This window comes from Ciconia boyciana, chromosome 1 (assembly GCF_034638445.1).
Source record: "Ciconia boyciana chromosome 1, ASM3463844v1, whole genome shotgun sequence".
Taxonomy (NCBI): domain Eukaryota; kingdom Metazoa; phylum Chordata; class Aves; order Ciconiiformes; family Ciconiidae; genus Ciconia; species Ciconia boyciana.
Genome location: NC_132934.1, coordinates 82,173,477 through 82,199,207, shown reverse-complemented (window position 1 = coordinate 82,199,207; position 25,731 = coordinate 82,173,477). Strand labels below are relative to the sequence as shown.

General features: G+C 37.1%; 1 protein-coding gene across 41 annotated transcripts in view; it reads right to left on the bottom strand.

Moving 5' to 3' along the window:
* CCDC91 (coiled-coil domain containing 91) overlaps positions 1 to 25,731 on the bottom strand; it is a 259,524-nt gene that overhangs the window by 77,131 nt on the left and 156,662 nt on the right. For all 41 annotated transcript variants that reach the window (XR_012044821.1, XR_012044820.1, XM_072877386.1 and 38 more), the window contains one exon: positions 9,081 to 9,158. Coding sequence is in view for 39 of the 41 variants with exons in the window: in XM_072877386.1 (XP_072733487.1) it covers positions 9,081 to 9,158 (78 nt within the window). In the remaining 2 variants the exon portion in view is untranslated. The remainder of the gene's footprint in view (positions 1 to 9,080; positions 9,159 to 25,731) is intronic.

The following is a 25,731-nucleotide window of genomic DNA, read 5'->3' as shown; positions in this document are numbered from 1 at the left end:
GGTTTGTGTGGCAAGGTTTTGGTAGCATGGGGGCTACAGGGGTGGCTTCTGTGAGAAGCTGCCAGAAGCTTCCCCTGTGTCCGATAGAGCCAATGCCAGCCTGCTCCACAACAGACCCACCACTGGCCAAGGCCGAGCCCATCAGCAACAGTGGTAGTGCCTCTGGGATAACCTATTTAAGGAGGGGGAAAAAAACCTGCACAACTGCAGCTGAAGAGTGAGAATATGTGAGAGAAACAACTCTGCAGACACCAAGGTCAGGGAAGAAGGAGGGAAAGGAGGTGCTCGAGGCACCAGAGCAGAGATTCCCCTGCAGCCCATGGTGAAGACCATGGTGAGGCAGGCTGTCCCCCTGCAGCCCATGAAGGTTAACGGTGGAGCAGATATCCACCTGCAGCCCATGGAGGACCCCACACCAGGGCAGGTGGATGCCCAAAGGAGGCTGTGACCCCATGGGAAGCCCGCACTGCAGCAGGCTCCTGGCAGGACCTGTGGCCCTGTGGAGAGAGAAGCCCATGCTGGAGTGGGTTTGCTGGCAGGACTTGTGACCCTGTGGGGAACCCACGCTGGAGCAGTCTGTTCCTGAAGGACTGCACCCCATGGAAGGGACCCATGCTGGAGCAGTCTGTTCCTGAAGGACTGCACCCCGTGGAAGGGATCCACACTGGAGCAGTTCGTGAAGAACTGCAGCCCGTGGGAAGGACTCATGTTGGAGAAGTTCGTGGAGGACTGTCTCCTGTGGGAGGGACCCCACACTGGAGCAGGGGAAGAGTGTGAGGAGTCCTCCCCCTGAGGAGGAAGGAGCAGCAGAGACAACGTGTGATGAACTGACTGCAACCCCCATTCCCCATCCTCCTGTGCTGCTGGAGGGGAGGTGGTAGAAAACTTGGGAATAAAGTTGAGCCCAGGAAGAAGGCAGGGGTGGGGGGAAGGTGTTTTAAGATTTAGTTTTTGTTTTCTCATTATCCTATTCTGATTTCAGTTGGCAATAAATTAAACTGATTTCCCCAAGTCAAGAGTGTTTTGCCTGTGATGGCAATCGGTGAGTGATCGCCCTGTTCTTATGCCAACCTATGAGCCTTTTGTTACATTTTCTCTCCTCTGTCCAGCTGAGGAGAGGAGTGATAGAGCAGCTTTGGTGGGCACCTGGCGTCCAGCCAGGGTCAACCCACCACAACATCTTAATTACTCTATTATATGCTTTAGCAATGGTCAGAGAATTAAGTAGTCCTGGAATGTAATTGACAGCACACTACATGTACTGTGGGAACACTAGAGAACTGTATCACAGCATAGAGACTGAAAAACTGTACTGTACCCAATCTGAGAAGAAAAGTATAAAGATCAGAAAATACAAATGATCACAAAATTTTATCCTGTATTTCTACAGGTTACGTTATGTACGGAGCACTAGATGCTTTCTAAAATTTGTCCTCATCCTTGGAAAGGTAAAGGAGCAATGATTAAGATTCTGCCAAAACCATAGCACAGACACTCCAGCCCATTTTTAATACAAGCCTATTTGCCCAACCCTAGTGCATACTGTCTTAATTTTACTGGCAATAGAAACCACAGCTGTTTGCCCAGAACAGGATTTATTGTATGGCCAAAAGCTAGAATTTATGAGAATCCTCCTTGAATTATATAGCCAAAATATAGACTGTTACCCCCAAATTCATCCCAAATTCCCTAACAGTAATAAATTGCCAAATCTCTTTCCCTCAACTTCCTCTTTTTATAGGAGGAAAAAAAACTAGTCAGAAAAAAAAAGGCAAGAGGAAAAACAGCAGAGTTTATTATACCCTCTCATCTGTTCTGAAACACAGTGTAAAAGCAATTTCAATCCATGCAAAAACCAGACTTCTCAGATATGTAGCATTGTTTGAAAATGTTAAATCAACTCACATGAAACATCAGTACGAAACATGCATCATGATGTACAGGCTGCTGCACTATGTTCTATAACGTTACTCAAAAGCATCGCATCAAAACTCTTAGTCAATCCAAAAGAATATCCTCCCTGGTTTCTTTCCCCTGCTCAACCATCATTAACTTGCTTAAGTAACTAAAGACAAGCCAGTACATCAAACACCTTCTTTCCTTTAAAATTGACGAGTCAGGATGGCCAAAACAAGTCATCTTTAAAAATAAAGTTACCTAGTGAAAAGTAAAGTTACCATACTACTTCAAACATATGAACTATATTAAACACCAGTATTAATTTCAGCAATATTACATAAGAATGTCTATGCTTCATAGCATTAGACAATGATTCATCTAACTCAGCATCTTGCCTCAACCACCGATTAATTTCTACTACTTTATTTAAGGGCAAAATATAATTAACCGATTGTTGAATGATAAAACAGAGCAGAAGACACAATCAAAATTCTTTCCTGACCCCTGGAGAAGATACATTAACTCAATAAAACATACTATTTTACTGGTTGTGTTATAACTCAGTTATTAGCTAGTACACATACTATATAAATAAAACTATTTAAAAGATTTCCAAAAATGTCTTTTTCAACAGAATCCAACTTATCCACTTCAGCCCAAGATACTGCGTATTTTCAGAATCAGGCTATTTGCAGGTGAGCCTTCCTTTAAGTTAAAGTGAAACATGTTCATATAGGTGCTATGGAATAAAGGGGGGGTTTGTACAAGTGAATATTAACCAAAATGAAAGCAAATAAACTCCTCCTTAGGTCAGAGTCAACTTTCAATTTACAATGAAGTAGGTTCTAAATGAAATAAAACAAAACGTTAAGTTGAATTTCCTGAATTGTTTCCACTCATAGTCATAGCATGATACCAAAGCTTTAAACAGAGCTGGTGCTGTGAAATTTTACATATCAAGTCAAGAAGTATTTCCTATGGAAAATTCTTCTCAAATTATTCTTTACAAAAAGTCAACACATTTTGATGTGCATCAGGGTATGAAGAAGCTTCATGGTTTCACTAACCACTATCTTGTTTACAGTGTGAACTGAATTTTAGTCAGGTGACATAATGTAAAAGACATTTGAATCAAACAGGGCAATGTGGTTTTTGCAAAGTGGTATAACAACTTCAGTTTCATTTTCAACTGCTTTTGGTATACCAGTAATGATCAACAACTTACAGTTTGAATACCATGCTCAGTTTATCTAGATATCTCAGTTTTACTGGCACGTGAGTTTAAATGATGTATTTTCCACATTCTCCCAGAAACGTAAAACCATGTTCTCCCAGACTCCTGCCAGGAAAAAAACTGCAAATTCACTCTTAATCAAACCTTTCAATTATTATATTTAACACCGTATTTATTGTTCTATAGTGAGAACCACATATAAAAAGTCATCCTTACTAAAAAGGGAGGCAGAGATACCTTGTAATTTTTACAATTACTTTTAAAATATCAGCTGCTTTAATCAATAATAAAATATTTTTGATAGCCAGATCTTCAGAAGGTTGAGAATGATTGTACCTTGCTTTTATCAGAATTCTGTAGAAAGATTTTTATAGTAGCATAACTGTTGTACATGAGTACTTCTATACTGTAAAAATGACAAGGAATCTCTCCTTTTCTAGCCATCAGCTCTTCATGACAAAAAAAATAAATATTGTATTACATTCAAGGCCCACTTGAACTTACACATGGACAAGTACAGAAGTTGGAAGTGAAATACAAGCCCTTGCAACAACTTTTGAATTTTATTCATGTGTCAGGCCTTTCTGAGCCAGTATGTCATCTTGGAAACTTAATAAGCTAAGCTGGTGTTTTAAAGAGCTGAGAACTGGCCACATTTCAAGAGTTTTCCCTTCTCACTAAGGATAAACTATGTCTAAAAATAGATATCCTGATTCTAGATTAGCTTCCTTTGTAATGAAATCTTTTAAATTTTCCTTTATTAGAGGGTATCCTTTCAGTTCAGAGGTCTATTATTGACACAAATATTTTTGAAAGACAATCTGATAGTCCCCGCATATCCCGTACTTTGCAAATCTGTCTGTTCTTACGTTCTGGAAAGCTGAAAAAACCCAACCACCTAACACTGAAAACTGATAGATAAAACTCTTACTATTAGGAGGGCTGGAAAGGACTTTGCATCTTGAAGTTAATTTCCATAAAAGGAAACACATATCTGATTCATGCAAGCTGTCTTTTAGAAGACTAATAATTGCATAAAATAATCTAAGTAAATAAATACCATCAAATAAATACACCTGCCTGTAACCTCATATTCTTTAAAGTTTACATTACAGAATATTTTGTATGGTGAGAAATATAAACAAAGCAGATTAAAAATCTTAACTTGTCTATTTACAGAACTACGACAATTTCAGAACAAAAGCTTGATTAAACAAGCAGAGGAAAAATCCTTATGTTGCTTGTGGTAAATATCTTAAAATGTGACCTGATCCCACAAGCATCATTTCCAAGATCTAAATTTATTTTTTCTTTACCGTAGTTAATTACCAGGGATAAAAGTTTTAAAAAAATGACATGAAAGACAGAAATTAAACAAAATTAGGTAAACATGAGAAGGGGAAACTTGGCCTACACAGAACACTAAGTTAATTTTTAATTTGTTTTCCCATGTTTTTTAATACAAATTTCACGACTGTGCTGTAGATGGTTTATGTGTTGAAAAGAAGATAAGAATGTGAGATGCTTAACAATGGACAAGGTTTTTGAGGGTTTGTGCTACAAAGTGTTTAATGGTCTCTGTTAATGGCTTTCCCAGCACATTTGGCAAGCTAATATTCCAAAGACAACTGCAATAATTCTAAAGGCTTTGGTATATACAGGTCTTTGAAGTTAGATCATTCAGTATTTGCCTTCTTGTGTAAACTCAACTTTTGACACTGTTGCCATATTAAAAAGCACCAGTCACAACAAGGGTAGGAATTGACAGGGTTTGGTCTTAAACTTGAGTGCATGGTCTGCCTAGGGATAATGTACTAATGAAAGATCAACGTAGAGAAATATTGTCCCTTTTACAACAAATAATTCCCCAAAATAGAGGAGAGTGATTATCACAAAGTGTAACCCATTTTCAAGCATAGAAAGATACAACAAAAAAAACCTGCTGCAGTAAGTCTGCAAGGAGTAATAATTAGCTCTAAATGTAAGAAAAATGTGAGCTTTTGGTTACTAACTTGGCAACCTTGTGGACAGAAGTGAAAAAACGGCAATTCTCTTCTCTTCCCTTGTATGCCAAAAGAAAGGCACTTTCACAAATCTACCAGTAGGAAGACTAACCTATGCCAAGAATACAGAAAAGGCAAGTAGTCAACTCTTTGCCATTGTTGTTCAACCCAGAGTTTCAATACCTAATTTAGAGGATTTGGGGCTTGAGGTATTCTGGGGATTATCTTCTAGGGCTAATGATGAATGGATCATATTTTTACATAGCTATCCTTAAACAACCAATGTTGGGCATTACATTCGCTCATGCTTGGCGTTACAAAATTATAATTGGCTGGAATCAGAGAGGATTAGTCATAATTCCAACAGTCATGACTGCAACAGAACCTAATTTGGGCCATGAGCAAGCACTGGATTGGAATAATCTGCATTAGTTCGTTTTCTTAAAACCCAAGGAATGCAAAATAGGACTGTACTCATCGTAAGAAAGATTTTCCTTCCTATGCCTTTTAAACAATTCAGTAGACTTGCTTAGGTGAATTTCCACACTCAAGGTAATTTGGGGATTAATTAGATAGTACTTACAAAATCTAAGGAAAATGGCAATCACTTCTGCATATAAATGATATGTATTAGTGTAATACAGTCTTAAATCCTAAAGAAGACCTATTTCAGCACAAAATTAAGCATGGCTAATCATAAGTGAATTAAGAGAGTCAATGAATTCCACAATTCTGTATTTCACTACAAGGACTAATCAGATTTCCTTTACATTCTTAAACAAATGCTATATGTAGGACTCCTTTGGCTATCCGATTACTAGCTGCGCCAACATGCCTGATAAATATAATAAATTCCTAAAGATATGAGTAGTTAAGGAGTATCCAAAATGTAAAATATTACTTTTATAATTACAAAAACACATTTGACTCATTTACTGAAGGGAAAAAAAAATCTTAACCCTGTTCTATATTGAAATATTAACCATGAATTAACATTTTAAAAGAATCCATGAGATTATTTGCTCAAACAAAACTACGGAACAGTTTTTGCCTTCACTGAATTCTCTGATGATTCACTGTTATTCCTTTTTTTTTTTTTTTTTTTTAAGTACATGGTAAAGGGTTACTAAAAAGATATTTAAGCTATAAACAAACAAACAAAAAAAGCTTGATTTTTTTTAAACCTAAAAAACTTTTTGGATTCTTCCTGCTACCCTGAAGAATAACTCGCTGCATGTTTCCAGACAAGACTGGTTGCAGTATTTTACTCAGAGGCTGGCATATCTCATGTGATTTCTCCTCAGAGTACTGTAATCTCATTGACCAAAATATGGCAACTAACCACATAAGGCAACAGGAAGACTTGTATGAAGTATATTCATGCCATGGTTCCCTGGTATTAAAGAATGCCTTTATATAACTTGAATATAAACAGTCTATGAGACATAGTATGCTAAACATAAATATTGCTTACAATCACAGTATTCAATTAAATCCCTAATCTTTTGTGCCAAATTGTAGAAACTGATAAACCTAAGTCGTCTTTTCCAGATGGTGTATCAGATCTTCACAGCTGCTGTTGACTTGTAACATACAGAACTTTCATTCAATACTATAAAATTGTTGCATTTCGCAATTTTTTAATATTTTCAGAAATAAAAAGGAGGAAACATAAGTACAGCAATTACCAATTGGACTCACTGGATTTTTCAAAACCTAAGTTCACACAGAAACAGCCAGATATTTAATACACATTTAGCACAAAGCAGAAATGAAAAATCCTGATATGCAACATGTTCAGTGGCCCAACCAAAATGGGACAGTCCGAAGAAAATTCCCATTTGAGAACTATTGCAAAGTGGTCCTCAAATAAGGAAGGGAAAAGAAACGCAATCACTCTCCTCCAGAAGTGAAATGAGGGAGGTGTGGAGAAATGGGACATCACCAGTGGCCATGCTTAACTCTTCTCAGGAATGGAAACTTTTGAAACTTTTTTCTGGATAGGTTCCCTTTAGATGAAATTAGTATAAGTTGTATTGATAGAGACAGACATATTTCTGTCTGTATTTGTCTATATTTCTGTCTATCTGTCTATATTTCTACAGATAGTTCAATTTCAATATTAGCTAGAATACTACTAACAGTTATTAGCAATTATTAAAAGGCTTTCTTATTACGAGTTGTTGCAAACATGTATGATGACTAGAATTACTTTATACTTTCCTGTAGCCTGCGACATGGGCTGCCTTCAAGCAGAGGGTCCTAAAGGCATCAGGTCCCCTACAGAGTGGTGCTCTCTCAGACTTGGAATTTGGTAGGCCTACCTTACATGTGAGGAACGGAGCCTACAAGCCCCATATAACCTAATTAAAAAAAAAAGTTTTGCGTAACATTAAGATCCCAAATTTTGCAGCAGACTTGGAATCTGGCACAGATAGCTCTTCTGGAGCTGCAGATCCTAACACCACCACAAAGAAATATACATTGCAAGTAAGTTTTGGGTATTTGCTGAAAACAAACCAACCAACCTGCCTACCATCCCTACAAAAGTATTGCAGGCTTCTTGACCAGCAGGTCCTAGGCTCAAGCTTTCAGCTTATTACCTGAATCACAAGACCCAACCTCAATCCTATCCTTTTTACCTTACCAGTTCCATTCTAACCCTAACTAATGTTGGGGAATTTTTATCATACCCCTTGAGGCAAATTAAACATGTTTGTGCTTAAACATAAAAATATTTAATGAACAATGGATTGGACAGTCCTACCTCCATAAGCAGCTTTACAAGGAGTCTGCAAAGATGCAACATAAGACAATTCCTTATATACACTTGCACCAGCACTGATCATGGGAGCATCGGCATGTGGCACCTTAACCCAGGGTTCAGTTCATCCCCCAGCGTCAGCTCTGTTTACCAAAAGTGGCCCCTAAGAACTCACATTTCAGGACGGATTGCTACAAGATAATGCTGTGACATTTCTTATCTCATTACCAAGGGAAACCTCACTCCCTTACTCACTCCCTCCCTCCCTCAGTCCTATCTCTGGCATTCCTGCTTCCAGCAAGTTTAAACCGTTCTGCAGTTGGGCCTTCTTGCCCTCCATGCCAGATCATTCCTTGGTCACAAATTACTGATACTGAGCAGTTACAATTTGAATTTCCTCTTCACTAACTACATTGTCAGATTTGTGTTCCCAGCTCACAGTTGCCTACAAGTCTCATGTCTCCCTTCTCATTCTCAAAAACAGCCACCTTTTCCATTTCCCATTATCAGTCTTTTTTCTCCTGTCAGATCTTCTTTACCTCTTTAAGTCTAATTAGAATTCTTAGCTTATATTCCTTTACCTAACTTGATTCAGTTTTTGTCCTCTGTGCATTTCTTACTAGAAAGTTTCCATAACAGTACAAAAGACACAGATTTATCCTCCATGGTAACATCCAGTTCTTTCATCTTACCAGATAAGAGGAACTAGGAACAACATGAGAGAAGAATTACAGATTCAGCCTTTTTTCATCCGTAACTGCTTCTCTTAGTGCTGTGTAGATAAAAACCTGCTGAATTGCTCTGTGAGGCTGCCTTCCTGCAAGTGCAGTTCATTGAGAGTGAGGGGGTCCAAAATGCGGATATGAGACAAATAATTAAGCCTGCAGTTTACCACAATTGACCGAGCATTTTTGTTTTGTTCTGGTTTTAAGTTTCAGTACTGAAAGTACCTAACCTACTTTATCTGAAGTTTCCCAAAGTGCAGAGTGAGAAAACATGTCATGCAAAATTTCAGGTCAAACAGTCTCAATTGGAAGCAACAGAAGAGACAGTCTTAAAGTGAAAGAGGCTGAGCAACCAGAACAAGCAGTACTAAAGACAACTGCCTGTAGTGCATACTTATTATATACTATCACAATAATATTATTTGGAAATTGCATTATCTTGGCATCTCATTTACCTTGAATTCTTCAACAATAATACTCAAGGCTTCATGTCCAGCTTTTCTCATGTCTTCTAACTCCTGCTTATGCTTTTCCTGTACAAAAACATGCAAAGATTATATACAACAACATAGGCACCCAACATAACAATTTTAATTAGGAAAGTAAAGATCAATTATTTTCCTCTTTTTTTGTATCTTTCATGAAGAAATCCACACATCTTGGCTCTTTAGATATTATATATATGCTCAATTCAAGTTCGTCCTAGTATTAAACTTATTTTTCTTTATTTCTTAATTTTATGTTATTAGTCCTCAGATAATTCTGAATGGTTCTCTGATTATTTTTTTTTATTATTTTCTTTGTTACTCTGATTTTTCTGGTTTCTTGGTATACCTTTGGATGGCAGGACTTCCAAATCTAAGTAGTATTTAGTAAATACTCTTAGTAAATGTTATTTACTGCCTATATTAATAAAAATGTTGAAATGGACTAGTAGCAGATTCAACTTCCTCAGAAAAGCACACCCTTCTCCTACTCATTACATAGCACCTTTTTTATATTTTTTAATTCTTATGGTTCCCAGGAAAGTGTTCTTACATAAGATATCCTGAATATGTTTTTCAAGTAAAGCTCTACTGTTTACTTTTAATTTTATTCACAGTATTATGTAAAAATAACATGGACAGGAACATTCTAGTATTTTTGCCTTTACATAAAAATGCTTGCCTGTGGTTTGCCAAGTCTGCAGTGTGAACACCTCATCAGATTCTCATCAGCATTTCACGCTTATCAATGAGCAGCCCCACTTTTTCAAGTCACCAATTAGTAAGAACATTAAAAACTTTCCCTCCTCCCTCATTCTTTGCTTAAGGGATCTGTTCTTAAATCAGCTAGTACAGCAGGTCATAGGTGCTTTAAATCACTTTGGAAAACTGGTGCAGAAAGCCGAAAGACATTAATCACAAACCTTACCTTGCAGTGATTATAGGGCAAAACCATACACAACTTACACTATGTATTTATTGCTTTTTGGATGGAACTCAAGTTGAAATTAATTAACACAATTCTATATTTTCTAAGATCTGTACGTTTGAAATAAGAAAAACCTAGTGTTTAACAAAGCATGTTCAAAAGGCCATATAATACCATTAAAAATAAATTAATGGGTCTGTTACTCCATATTGGAGTAGAGGTTTCTGCTCTGCCATTCAGTTCCTTTCTCCTGAAAGGGCCATCTTAGCAAAAAGTTTGAAATTATAGCTATACAAACTTCGTATCGTTGGCCCAAATATAATAAGACATTCAGATTCTCTTGAATAGAACTGGGTTTTTCGTGAAGCCCTACAGGAACAACTGATATGAAGCAGAAGAATTGAAGATGGAAATATTTTGAGGTGTAAATAAACTACGAAATCAGATAACAATGCACAACATCTGGGTACATCAGTTTAATCACATTGTGATGCATAGGTATCATTGACACCACAAATTAGCTAAACTCAGATGTTATATATGTAGAAAAAAAAGTGCTGAGCCAGAAATATTTTTACAGTACAAAACTAGAGAATTGGTATAAGGGGAAAAAATGTGATCCAGTGCTTAACTCCAAAAGTTCAGAAATCATTAGCAAATAAGTTTCCTGTGAAAAGTGAAGGGGAGGAGGGGGGAGGGGGAATGTAATTACTATAGTAGCATATCCTGGATTCACAAATACGAAATAAGAATTCTATAGAAAGAGGAAGTTAATGGTCATTAATTATTCTAGCTGAAAAAACCCAAAACAACAAAACCAAAACTGAAGAGAAAGCATTCCATGTTGAGGAAAGCCTTTAAATAAGAAGAGTTAAAACGGTAAGATTTCCATCTAAGATCTGTCAGAACTACCTTGAACGCAACAATGAGACATAGTGAACCAAGTGTGTTGACCAAGGAAGTAACATATTTCATTCTGGTTAAAAGTACAGTGCCTCTCACTAGCATTATCAGGCAAATCAAGACACAAAGCAAAAAATGCAGTTTGTCCTCTTACAATAAATCTCTCAAGTTTTTCAGAATTAGTGACTTGTTCAAAGTCGTATACTAAATGCAAGCTGGTAACATAAGTTGAAGCATCAACACCAAGGTATAACTACCAACATGAACATTCCATCCAACACATTATAAAGTACTTACTTTATTAAAATATTTCCTAAAGTAAAGGAAAAGAGTCATTAGTACAGAACCGATAGTAAAGCATCAGTTTTGCTTGGGTCACGACTAGCAATCAATTTCTACAACAGAGGCAGAAGAGAGAATGGAAGGGCATTATTACAAGCACACAGACGAAAAGTTTAAGGTCACATTGCAATGCTCCCTTCAAGTAAGGGCTTCATCCAGTTTCATGAACACTATACTGCCTTTTTTCTGTGTCTATTTGCAAGATTTTTCAGCTAAGACAGCAAGCCTGTAAGTTTATTTCTTTTAACTTGTAAGGGTGAATTTCAATTCTTTTGAGGATGGCTGGCCTTTTCTTCTGAAAGTCTGTAAAATACTGTTTCAAAACCTTACAGATATTCACTCAAAGGAATGTGTGCTTGGTCCCTGTAATATCTGATAAGGAGAAGACCCAAAGTCACTTCAAGTAACACATTTTGGAAATGTATGCATTGATTTATTGTCTAACAATGAAGATACATGTAAGTTCCTGGGTTTCATGATTTCGTTATGAACACAACAGAAACATTCCAAGAATAGCAGCATACTCATTTGATGAACAATGATCATGTCAGTTCTTCACAAATCCTCAATAAAATGTGTACTTTCTATAGGAAAATAAGCTTAATTAATTGATCTAACTACTCTTAGAATTATTACTCTGCTTGTAAGAAAGAAAAGGGAAGCTCTATGAAAAGTTCTGAATGGTATAGACCTGAAATTAAAATATAATATCCAGATTTCCTATCAAAGAGAGTAGAATTTTGTGTTTTCTGGCTCTTGTAGAATTCTCCTGCATGGTTTGCATGACTTCAGAGAGGTTTTTAAAGAACATTGTTGTTTCCTTCCTTTATTTAATAAATGCTTTTAAGAAAGGAATCAAACATGAGTTGAGAAGTCTGAAATTTAAGTAAAATCATCTTCAGAGGACTTTCACCCCCTCCCCTTGTGCTTTGTGATGGACAGAATCTCACATCGGAATGCTGACAGTAATTAAACTTGGAAGACAGAGTGGTTTATTTTATTTTGTGATCAAAATCTTGACCATCATTCCAGAGAGCATGAGGCATTCTGTGTGGACAAAAGTAACAGGCAATTCATTGCTCACTGGTCATCAAAGTTTCAATTTTTTCCATTTTGTGACTCTTATATGAGGAAATATGTCATTGTGAACAACTTATGCATAAGAATACATGCTTTAATGCTACCAAATGTACATGCCTTCAGAAATATATCAAATAAAACTTGAATGATAAGGATGAGAAAATGGGATCAAACTTTGCAAGTTTTCTTACAATCTAAAATCCAAGTGACTCCAGACTCCCCTTTTCTTTTGTTAGACCCCTGTGAATCAAACCACTGTAGAGGCAGATGGATCCAAATGCCTGGTGAGCTTCCGAGAGGTGCGGTTCCCAAGGACGCCACTGGGCAGAGAAGCTTTCTGAAGCAGCTATGACAGCAGGAAAGGTTACTGACCACTCACCATCCAGCTGCTTGTCACTGCCTGCCAACTGCATTAGCACTTCTTTTAAATCTTTTACCTGAATTGCTTCCTAAATAATTTCAGTCTAAGTGAACCATTGTTAGCATAAACAGTTTAAACAGGGTTCTTTGTTAACATCCAACATTTCAACAGAAATGCAGGGCATGTGTTTGCGCATACTGGGAAGTGTAAGGGTAACACCTTTCAACAGGGTACTATGTAAGATCTGCAACAAGAGGGTTTGTGAGATCTGATGGGGGAAGAAGAGAGAGTAAAGACCTCAAACTTATTTTATTTCATTATATTTACTTACCCTTAAGGTGATATATTGTTCTGCTAACTTTTTAAGAGTCACACTGTCTTGAATTGTTGGGGAAAAACGCATGCCACCCACAGGCTCTGCACAGATTCCCTACTAACCTTCCACTCTGGCATGCCTGCATGTCATACATATTGTAACAGCAGTAAGTGAAAGCATATACAAGAAGGGAAGAAAAAGGTACTCGCTGTCTCACTTCTTGTCTAATTCAAAGCAACTGCAGTTCTTCTCATCAAAAGTGGATGCTTAGAAAAATTATTTTGTGTCAGTGCTCCTAACACATATCAAAAACAGCATCAAAAAGAGACTTGATACTGAAAATTAGGGCCAAACACAGCTACCTGAAAAGGAAGCAAATGGCTACATATCAAAGTACGTTTTGATAATAATCAGCCCACAACAGTAAACACCATAATAATTTCACAATCCCAGTTTTATAGCAAGCATAACTAACACCAAAAAACTCCAAAGTTTTTAAAATAACTGAAGAAATTAATTTATATAATGCCTATTGAATGTATGACATTTTCTCCACAGGTATTTTTTTCCCCACTGATTTTTCTCTTGTGATCAGAGCAAGAAAAAATTAATTTAATTCTTCCTCTTTTTTTATTAGGTTATCAATAATCACAATTTATAACATTAAAAAAATATCAGAGCAGTAATACACAGATAAAGCAAAAGCCAGTACTGCAAAGAAGTACTATAAGATCACATTTATATGTTGGAAAAAATGACAGGAAATAAAATCAATTCAAGAAAAGATCACAAACTTTTGCCCACTTTCACAAATAATCAAATATAATCCATAAAATAAAATCTTGTCTTTTGGGGTCAACTGATAGTATGTGCTTTTTACATTTTACAATTACTTATTCACAAACCATGTTTAAAAAAATGTCAGTAAAAGCATGCCAATAAAATGGTAAGTTAAAACAAAGCATCCATGTTTTAACTATAGAAATGTTTCTGTAATACCTGTTAAGAGTCATGTGTTACTATATACGACATGCAAGCCAGTTATCTCAGTTGATGCTGACTGCCTATCCTCTGTAAGGCTGCGGTACCTTCAGAATCAGCTGCAAGTCCAAGCCAACATCTTAGAAAGTTATGTACTTTCTTCCCTCCTAATTTCTGTCCTAATGCAAAAAGGCAAACTGTAGTTCCCTGCAGGCAACTAGATTAGAAGACAAATTTCAAATCCATCTTACACAGTTTTGCTGTATACAATTAAATCATTAAGACACTTCATATTAGACTCAATTCCTCCATTACATCAAGATTTTCCTCTCCACAAAAATTATCAGCTCTTTTTTATCTTTCAAAGCATCATTTAAAAAAAATAATAAGTAACATTTAGTATCATAATGATTCTGTCAAGAAACTGGTAACTTCTCATTTGAAGACACACATTTCCTCCAATTCACCCAAGTATAGAGAAAAAATACTACTCCTGAATACCACAGACAATAAATCACTGAAAAATTGAGTTAAACATGATGAGAATCAGTCCATAGTGGCTAATTAATATACACACTAGAGTGTGCTATTGTATATAAGATTGGTCACTATTTCTGTTCATGTGAAATAAGAATGTGAGCTCTCCAGAACTAAGACACAGGATTGTCTCCAGGTCTATAGCAAAGCAAGTATTTTCACTTTGGTTGTATCACCAACATCCTAGTGAAAGATACAGCTGAGAACCTAAAGATAAGGACAAACATTTTTACAGGAAGGAAAGAAAATATTCAGATTTCCTTGTATAACCAAAAGAACATGCAGTATGCTCAACCTTAAGCTCACCACAGGAACCATGGAGATACTATCATTTATTTTATACAAGTAAATATCATTGCTACCTACACTATACAACAATAGAAGACTGAAGTGAACAACGAAGTGAGGGAGCGAACAAACTTTCATGAGCAACTTCCTAATACAGTGGTGAGGACATTTCCTGCTGAGTTAGAACTGAGCTGAGCCAGAGCTGAGTGAGTATGAATGGACCAGTCTGCTGGGAGACATTATGACTGATTAAATGCAAAAAAACTATGTAAAGGAAATAGTATGGAAGAGCCTGTACATGTCCAAAACTGAAACATAATTATAGTTCCCATACCACATGTAACGAAACTCTTCAAGTTTGCAGTGTATTTGCAGTGTATAACATGGATCTCTACCCTGTCACTTTTAAGACATTAATATTGTGTTAAGAACAACTACAGTTTATATCTACTCATTTATTCTCATAGGATATAAATACAGAGACTTTCCACTGAGGAGGACATTAAGCAAGAAAAACAAGAGCTAACTCACATGCAGAACAATCTGTTAATTAATACTAAGTGTTCTTAGTATTAATATACATTTTGCTAGCAAAACTGTATGATATCTAAACAGCACAGAACATTTGGCTCAGGAAGCCTTCTCTGACTGCCTTCAGGTTTCTAAAACATTATATAGGTAGTTAGTTCTTTGGGATAGAGCTACAACTGTGCCAGGGCATCTTATGCCATTGATGCTTTCCTACTTCCCCACGTAATCTAAATGATGGGAAATAATAGCAAGAGAAAACAGAGAAGAAAGAGCAAACAGGAGAACAATCCCAGGGAAGCTGACAAAAGAGAATGCTTCCATTAAAGAACACAGTAAGCATGAAAGGAATTCTTATCTTCATTAGGACATTCTCATGTCTTCTCAAGAGCATGTCTTCAGATTAAATTAAATTCCACCATTGTTCATGAAGAACAAAATATTAACTTAGAAAGAGCTGCTAGCTGTCATCAATAGCTACTGATACTAAAGGTATAACACCCAACACAATTTTCTACACTACTTATATTTATAAATATATTAGTATTTATGTATTAGTCTACTATAGTATACTATATTACTATATATAAATATGTATGAAAAAACTACACAAGAAGAGTTTTCCTTCTTTCTCTAGCTAGAAAACTGACCTGCAGACTGCAAAGGGACAAAAAAAGACTGCAGAAGATTAGGTTAACCCAACGAGTAGGAAGTCAAGCAAAACTGCCACGAGGCCTGCATGGATGAACAAGGAGCTCCTGGCAAAACTCAAAAACAAACAGGAAGCATACTCAGGTTGGAAGCAAGGACACGTAACCTGGGAGGAATACAGAGACATTGTTTGAGCATGCAGGGATGAGGTTAGGAAAGTCAAAGCCCAGATGGAATTGAATCTGGCAAGGGATGTCAAAGACAACAAGAAGGGCTTATCTAATAAGTGGAGATGACAAAAGGAAGGCTAGGGAAAGTGTGGGCCCACTGCTGAAGAAGATAGTGAACCTGGTCACACAGGACATGGAAAAGGCTGGGGTACTGAATGCCTTTACTAGCAAGACCAGCCTTCAGAAATCCCAGAGACCGGAGGAAAGTCTGGAGCAAGGATGACTTACCCTTAGATCAGGTAAAGAAATGCTTAAGCAAACTGGACATAGTGAAGTCCATGAGACCTGATGGGATGCACCCACAAGTGCTGAGGGAGCTGGCTGATGTCATTGCAAGGCCCCTCAATACTCTTAGACTGATCATGGTGATTGGGAGAAGTGCCCGAGGACTGGAGGTAAGAAAAATATCACTCCTATCTTCAGAAAGGGGAAGAAGAAAGACCAAAGGTACTTCAGGCTGGTCAGCCTCACCTCAATACCTGGGAAGGTGATGGAGCAGCTAATCCTGGAAACCATCTCCAGGCACAGGAAGGACAAGAAAGTCACCAGGAGTAGTCAGCATGGCTTCACCAAGGGGAAGTCATGCTTGACCAACTCAATCACCTTGTGTGGTGAAATGCCTGGCTTGGTAGATGAGGGGAGAGCAGTGGACATTGAAACTCCAGTAAGGCCTTTGACACTGTCTCCTGTAAGATCCTCACAGAGAAGCTGTTGATGTGCGGGCTGGATAAGCAAGAAGTGAGGTGGATTGAAAACTGGCTGAACCGCCAGGCCCAGAAGGTGGCAATCAGTGGTATGAAGTCTATAGCTAGAGGCCAGAAACAAGCAGTGTACCCCAGGGGTAAATGTTGTGTCTGATCCTGTTTAACACCTTCATTAATGATCTGGATGATGGGGCAAAGTGTACCCTCAGCAAGTTTGCAGATCACACAAAACTGGGAGGAGTGGCTGATATGCCAGAGGGTCAAGCTGCCATCCAGAGGGACTCAGCAGGCTGAAGAAACGGCCTGGTAGGAACCTCGTGAAGTTCAACAAGGGGAAGTGCAAAGTCCTGCACTTAGGAGAGGAACAACTCCATGCACCAGTATATGCTAGGGGTCACCCATTTGGAAAGCAGCTTTGCAGAAAAGGGCCTGAGGGTCTCAGTGGACAAGATGTTGAACGTGAGCCAGCTATGTGCCTTCGCCACAAAGAAGGCCAATGGTATCCTGGGCTGTATTAGGCAAAGTATTGCCCCCAGGTCCGAGGGAGGTGATCCTGCCCCTCCACTCAGCACTGGTGAGGCCACTCCTGGAATACTGTGCCAAGCTCTGGGCTCCTCAGTACAAAAAACACATGGACATACTGGAGAGAGTCCAAGAAAGGGTCACAAGGATGATGATGGGACTGGAGTATCTTGCACATGAGGAGAGACTGAGAGCGCTGGGACTGTTTAGAGAAGAAAAGGCTCAGGGGGATCTTATCAATGTATATAATATCTTATCAATGTATATAAATACCTGAAGGGAGGGTGCAAAGAGGATGGAGCCAGGCTCTCTTCAGTGGTGCAAGTGACAGGACAAGAGGCAATGGGCACAAACTGAAACACAGGAGGTTACCTCTGAACATCAGGAAACACTTTTTTACTGTGAAGGCAATCAAGCACTGGCACAGGTTGCCCAGAGAGGTGGTGGAGTCTCCCTTCCTGGAAATATTCAAAAGCTGTCTGGACACAGTCCTGGGCAACTGGCTCTAGGTAGCCCTGCTTGAGCAGGGGGGTTGGAGTAGATGACCTCCAGAGGTCCCTTCCAACCTCAACCATTCTGTGAACCACGATCATATTTACCAAGCCCTAATCTACTAGGTGTTAATCATGAGGCTACTTGTTTTTCCTCACAACTTTTCCACAGAAAAGTACTAAAAAGAACTTGCTATGGTATTACAAAGCAAACAACAGTGGAGTGCTGCATATTTACGGACCTATCACAGGTGAACTCTTCCAAAGGACCCATTGCGTACAGTTCTCTAGAGCATATATGCTGTTTTCCAATATTTATTCTGGATATAACCTTTCATTCCTAGTTTCAAACATATGAAACTTCAAACTTAACAGTTAATAGTAATCAAAACCACCATTTATATTAACAAAACTATAATTGAACTAAAGATATCTTCTGTGCCAAAAATTGGCAACATTTCCATCTGCAGCTTTGTTAACCTTTGAGAAGTCATCAACATATGTTTTAGAAATACAACTAGTTGAAATAATGCATATTGAATTTTCATAGAGTTTTACTATTCATAACACATAATGGTGTTCACAGCACATCCTAGAGGATAGCTTTAGTCTTTTCATGTTATCTTCAAAAACCCATGACGACTACAAAGAAACTTGACACTCAGTCCAATACCTTCAAAAGCATGCAGGCAGAAATTCCACTTAAGCATGAATAAAAACTTTCTAAGATTTAATTCTAGAAGATATAAAGTAACAACTCATGGCACCATTGTATGTAAAGACTCTTAAGATTAAACATATCTTTGACATTTTTCCAATGTAATAAAAGGACAAATTGTTTTCTTCCTTCCTTGTTTTTGCAGTACAGAAAATAAGTTGAAATATAATGTAAACAATCCTATTTACTACAAAAATCAACAGAAAAATAAGTTATATCTTTATATTTGAATCTCCTTTTCATTTTCAGTATCTGAACTATATTCTTTGGCTGCCTCTTTGATACAAAGCTCAGGAAGCAAACAATGGTGATAATACCTCTTCCAATCTTAACTCCTTTTCCGATTTGTAAATACATTTTGGAACACTGAAAACATTCCAAATCAGACATGCTATCTGAAAACCAGCTGATCAACAGCTATTTTCCCATCAGAGTACAAGCAAAGCAGCTCCAACACAAAGTGGTTGCTATATTTATTGAGAGCTACAAATGCTTTTTTGTTTGCTGAAGACAATTAATGATGGGCATCATGTGTAAGTTGAACGAAAATGACAGAAGCTGCAGGACAGCCAGAGAGACAAATAATCAACTTTTTGTCAAGCTGTTGTATTTGTTCCATTAGAAAGGTGACAAGAATTTAGATCAGAAGACGAAATGAATGACAGTTTGGGAAACTGAGCATCAAATCAAGGAGTTTGGGATAATATAAATGCCAAGAAAAACAGTGAAGAAGACGACAGCAAAGCCTTATATAGACTTGCTCAGCTGAAGATCTGCAAGACAAGCTTCTCTTGACCTTGTTATTCAAGAGAAAAGAGGTTTATGAAATAAAAACGAACACTTGTCAGTTAGACCATATTGCCCAACCCATAACAAACTGCACCTGCAACTTACTCCAACATTTTCCTTGCATCCAGAGAACTGCTATCAAATTGTAAACTTCTAGATTAAGTTGTTGGTTGTTTTACATACCTGACAAATTCATAAATAATCTAAGCACATAGCAAAAAAAAACAAAACAAACCAAAACCCACAATCCAAAGAGACACAAGTTACTTCTTCACCAGAGGCAACAATAAAAGTAAATAAAGAAAGCAGGAGAACTAACTCCCCCCTTATTTTAAGATACAATAGTACTACTATGGTTTCTGAAGGAAAGGGTTTGTTGCCTAACCTCAGAAAAATTCCAACTAGACAGAAACATCTCCTACAGTCCAGAAAAAGGTAGCCAAAGCACAGATACACAGATTTTATAAGACGACCTTCTCTCTTCTTGTTTTGTGCCTTAGGGAACTAGTCATTCAGTTCCACATTCTGAATGACTATATTTCACTTCCTGTAAAACCTCACACAGAACGTAGATCTGTTGCATAGTGTTAGCTCCTATTCTAACAAGGCAGATGTATTTAAAAACACCAAAAACATTATATTCCATACAACAGTGATTTAAGTTTACATAACTGATATTCTGATTAGTGTAACTTTTCAAATACTGCATTAATAAGATCTTTGGTTCAGGCATTCCTGGCCCTGCCCTTAATTGGTAATGTCTTTTTGCTGGCAATGAGGTAGGCCAGATTGGAGTAAAATATTCCAAACAATTCAGCCCGGGGAGTATCCCCTGGATTTGAGTTATGACTTTAGTGACTGGGAGTGGGCTATTTATTTTTCTCGGTTTATGACCAAAGTATTAAATCACAAAATCACACAATCATTCAGGTTGGAAGGGACCTCTGAAGGTCATCTAGTAGAACCTCCTGCTGAGAGCAAGATCAACACTGAATTCAGACCAGATTGTTCAGATTCTTGCCCAGTCGGACCTTGAAAACCTCCAAGGATGGAGATTTCACAGCCTTGCTGGCTAAAACATCAACAATGCTTATCTTCATCACAATAATATTTTTTTCCTTACATCAAGTTGCAACTTCCCATGTTTCAATTTATGACCATTTCACTCGTCCTCCTGCTATGCATCTCTGCAGAGCGTGCCTAGCTCCATTTTTCTGACAACCTTGTAGGTATTGGACATCCACTACTAGGCTCCCCCTAAGCCTACTCTTCTCCAGGTTGAGGTCAAGATATACAATGTCCACTGCATTCATCCAGAGTCTAACTGTTTCATCACAGAAGGCAATCAGGTTGGTCAAGCAGGATTTATCTTTTGATAAGTCCATGTTGGTTATTCCCAATCACCTTCTTCACGTGCCCAGAAATGGCTGCCAAGAGCACTTGCACCATGATTTTCCCAAGGACCAAAAGGCTGGCAAGCCTGGATCCATACATCATCCTTCTTGTCGTTCTTCAATAATCAGAGACTTTCCTCAGTCTCTGAGTTCATACAGAACTCTCTCATAGTGAGAGCCAGCTCTCTCATCACCTAACTAAACCAGTCTGCTCTCATGAACTCTGTGGTCTGTCCTTTCCTATGCTCCATGGTCTGAAGCTGCTCATTTTTATAAATGACAACCTCACCTCTTCTTCTTCCCTGCCTTTTAAATGAGCTGATATCCATCATCCATACTAGAGATCCAGCCACACAAAGTACCACAACACATCACAGTTATTTCAACAATGTCATAGTTCAGCCTCTGCACATGGAGCTTACCTCCTCCTGCTTGTTTCCCAGATTGCATGTATTTGTATATGCACATTTGACATGGGCCCCTGAAAATCAATTAAATTTTTGTGTTGCTTGATGAGTGGGAGTCTGGTTTTGGTTATTTCGTTTACCATTTCCCACCTTTGAGACAACTAAACTCACACTTCTTAAAAATAAATAGATGTTAAACTCATACGGGAGAGAAGAAAGACAGTGTTGCTTCCCTCCTTTGCAAGCAACAACTAAGATAGACAAAAAGAGATGACAGTATTTAGTTCCTAAGTCTGTGTTTAAGAACTTTGGGTTGATTAGCAAAGATGATCACAACCTCTGTTTGCCTGACATCAATGAAGTTCCAGCTGTACAGTATTTGTAACAAAAAAAAAAACAACCCCAAACACCACCAAAAAAACCCCACAAAACATCCCTCATACTTTGGAGCCTAGATACAGACCTAGTCATCTAAAAAGCATTCCCATGTGAAAACTGTAACATGCATTTATTTATTTTTTAACTTGTGAGCTAATGCAAGGAGATACAAGCCAAAGAAAAAAGGGATTTCTCTATTTTACTTACTGTGAAACACTGATGTTGTTGAACTAAAAGCAAAATTACTTACTCCAGAGGAGAAAAGTTACATTTCTGGCAGTAGAGTGGGTGGAAAATTTAATAAATCTATTAAAAAGATGATATATTTAATCTATTCTCTTTCTCTAAGCAAAGAAGTCTCTTAAATCACCAAAAATCAACAATTTTTTTTTTATTTAAGCCAGAACACATCAGATTTAACATTCTGAAAAAAGTCAGCAATGATTGATACCACACTAAGTTACTTTTAGTTACCTATAAGATATTATAATGTTGGGTTTTAATTGGTTTTGTTTGGTTGTGTTTTTTTTTTAAATTTACTTGCAAATTGTAAAACACATAGACCTGCTAGATTTTAAAAAAATACAGATCATTAAGCTATGTCACCTAATGCATTTTTAAAAAATGTTACTATTGTAGAAACTGACCACAAAGGCAAATGGCTTCATACAGATGAATATTCAAAATTCTAAATCTATAGTGAAAACAACAAAAATAGACATATACCTGTGCTTTTCAAAGGATACTCTAAGAGGAGTAAAACTCAAGATTCTTGACAGTGATGTGCCTATTTTATTTATTTTACACACTCCATTTACTTCTCAATCTTGATGATATCAAGACTTAAGAAACTGAGAAAGATTATTTGAGAAACAACACCATTTCTTTCGTAACAGGAGTCAGTCTTTTTGAAAGAAAAAGAGCAGAGTATTAATTGAAGGATGAAACATGAAGTTGGGGACAATGTTAGAAAAAAATATTTAAGTCAAATCTGGCTTTCAGCTGAAACTTTTTTACTTCAGTTGAAGCTGTTCGTGGATATGCAAACAAGAACTTTCCCACTATAGAAAGTCTTCGAGAAGGAAAGAAATGAAAAAAAAAAAACCCCACCCAAAAAACCAACCACCCTGCCTAGTCACTTCTCTCCTTCCCAAACAAGGAAGAGAAAGTGACATGAACAGAATTAACATGGATAAAATTTAATTTTTGTGTTCTTAGAGTCTTTCCTTTTCCCATTGTCTCAGTTTGAGAACTGCACTCCCATCCAAGACTTGCACATGCATACCTTTGAGGCAGTGACTGACTTTTCCATTACTGTATCTAACACCCATTCACTGTCTGGATCTTTTTTGCTTTGCAATCATATTGTTTCTAGAATACACTTTCCCCCCCCTCACTCTCTCTTTCCCTCCAATGATGGCAAAACCATGGTTCTCATCTTTGAAATTTTTTCTTTGGACAACAGTAACTCCCTCCACAGTTCCCTTCTTTAATCTATTCAATATGCTGCAGTTTAAAAAACAAAACAAAACTAAAAAACACAAAAAATACCCACCTAAAACCCCACAGCAAAAAAAAAAAAAAGTAACAGAGATCACACTTTTCCGCCAAAAAAATCAAGAGTAGGACAAAATAACAACAGCAAGAACCCCCCTGTTGCCAAAAAAGTGAGAGGGAGAAGCAAATGGATTCTAATTTGGACACAAATATCACTTCCTCTAACTCTACAAACCAAGACCATACATACGCCACCCCTTTCAAGAGTCCCTCAGTTCCTTTCTACAAGCCAGCTGGCAGGGATGCAGAAACCAGCTCACGCTTTCTTTGTTGTATAAAAGAAATTAAAATGTAAATAGATTTTAAAAGGCTGTAGCATTAGGACTGAATTTGATGTAAAGCTTTAGCTGTATTTTAACTTTGTTTGAAATTTCTTGGTATTTTACACACGTCAGACCTCCCATAAATTGGCTAATCCAGATGAGAAAAATCATGATTAAGACACGTTCTTGTTCTGAGCAGCTCCCCTCTTCTGAGGGGCACAAACACTGCTTACAGTAAGGCTCTTGGCTGAAAGTCTTTTCAAAAAGTGAAAGCAAATCCTGCTGGAATATAGCCTACCTCAACTGGATGCATGCAGACTTATTAAGCATATGTAAAGGTATTTAAAAGACTGGAGGCCACATTTAAAAACCTAAAGTAGTGCAGCAGAGATTAAAAATACAAAATATCAAAAAATGAATAAAAAATTGTTTCTTCCTTAAAAAAATACTATTGGGTTTCTATTGTGCAATGGAAGATTCATCAGCAATGGCAGTGATTGGTAACTGATAAGATAATTTAATTGGTGGTGACAGAATAGGAATGTGTTGAAAGTTTATGGAGTACTGTCATAGGAATTGCAACATGTCTCAAAGAGCTGCTATTTTTATTTAATAAATATTCAGTTCTCAAAAGAATGTGCAAGTAAAGACAGACAACCTTGATGTAAGAAGAGAGGCAAATGCCACTAGACTCTTATCCATATGAGAACTATCTCGTGAAAATATTATGTGAAATATCAGGTATCTTCAGACTGCTCCTGTAGTCTTTGTTACAGGATAGCTACAATATCCTCTTCCTCCCTGCATGCGAGATGTCCACTGTATTTTTGGCTGAATACCGTAAAGCCCTGAATAATTTTCCTCAGTTAACACTGTCACTATATTTTCAGTAAATAACAACAGTATAGGATATCTAAGACCTGCTTAATCTAGATTAAAACAATAAAATTGACTGTGGTGAAGCGATACATGGCTAAAACGAATCTTTATAAGCAATGGGTCCAAGTCCCATTTACTGAAGCAACTTCTCACCACTCCAGCTGCATGCAGCTGCTTTCTGGCTGGTCATCAGGGGATTCCGTGCAGGTAATGGAATTCCCAGGTGGCAGAGATATGATCATACTCCATATGAAACCCAGGAATTGTTCTCCTCTAGTGACCAAAATTACATTTGTCTCTATTTACAAGGGGGAAGTTTCCAAATGAAGCAGATCCAATGGAAGTAATAACAATATTGAAAAATACTCAATAAACACTGATAGACTCAAGAAGGAAGAAAGGAGAGCAAAATCTCCCTAGAAGCAACTAATTTCATCATAATCTAGTACAGATTTTCTTGTGTTCAAGCCAAAGTGTTTAGCACAACTCACTATTAAAACCATCAATAAAAATTGCAACTGCTACATAAAAATAAAAAGCATGAGTTTCAACATATTCCTTAATGGAAACAAGCATCACGTGTCTTCTTACTTACAAAAAAAAAAGTAATTACAAAAATTACACTATCTTAGAACTGTAATAAGAATATCTTCTTAGTAGTTTTAAATAGTAGTTATTACGTAGTACAAAGAGTTGTTTCTGGTTTTGTGGGGGTTTTTTGGGGTGTGTGTTTTGTTTTGTTTTGGTTTTTTTAAACAAAATATTTCATAAAACAGTGCCTCAAAAGAAGGCAACAAACTGAAACACTGCCTGAAATTATGGTTTAGTTCATGAAGATGGAAATGGATATCTCCTTTTCTTCTTTATCACTAACAAGAAGGCTCTTCAATCATAAAAATTACTTTTCCAGTTTTACAGTTTGAATATAAGGGAGGTCCAGAATATTTTTTATTACTTCTTATGAGCTCAAACTATGTTTTTCCTTCTTAGCTTCCCTGAAGTTACCTAGCCTTATTTCAAACCTGCTTCCTAGCAGATGAATGGAAATTTACTTTTTAATGACACACTCACTTCTTCCTATATACTTATCTCAAAACTCAGACTATACCCTCAGCCCTTTGAAAACCTAGCACAGGAAATTAGATTGTTCTCACTACATGAAAAGGAACTACATTAAGTGTAGTAGAATTACTAGCTGAAATGATTCTTAATATATAGAAAAGTATTATAATACATGAAGAAATTAAAAATTGCTCTCAGTTCTTTAACACAGTATCTTGTATTCTTTTTTTAAGCATTAATCAGACTTGCATTTAAATATTTTACGTTAAATTTCATTACGGTATTTATTTCTGGAAATTAATGTTGATCATC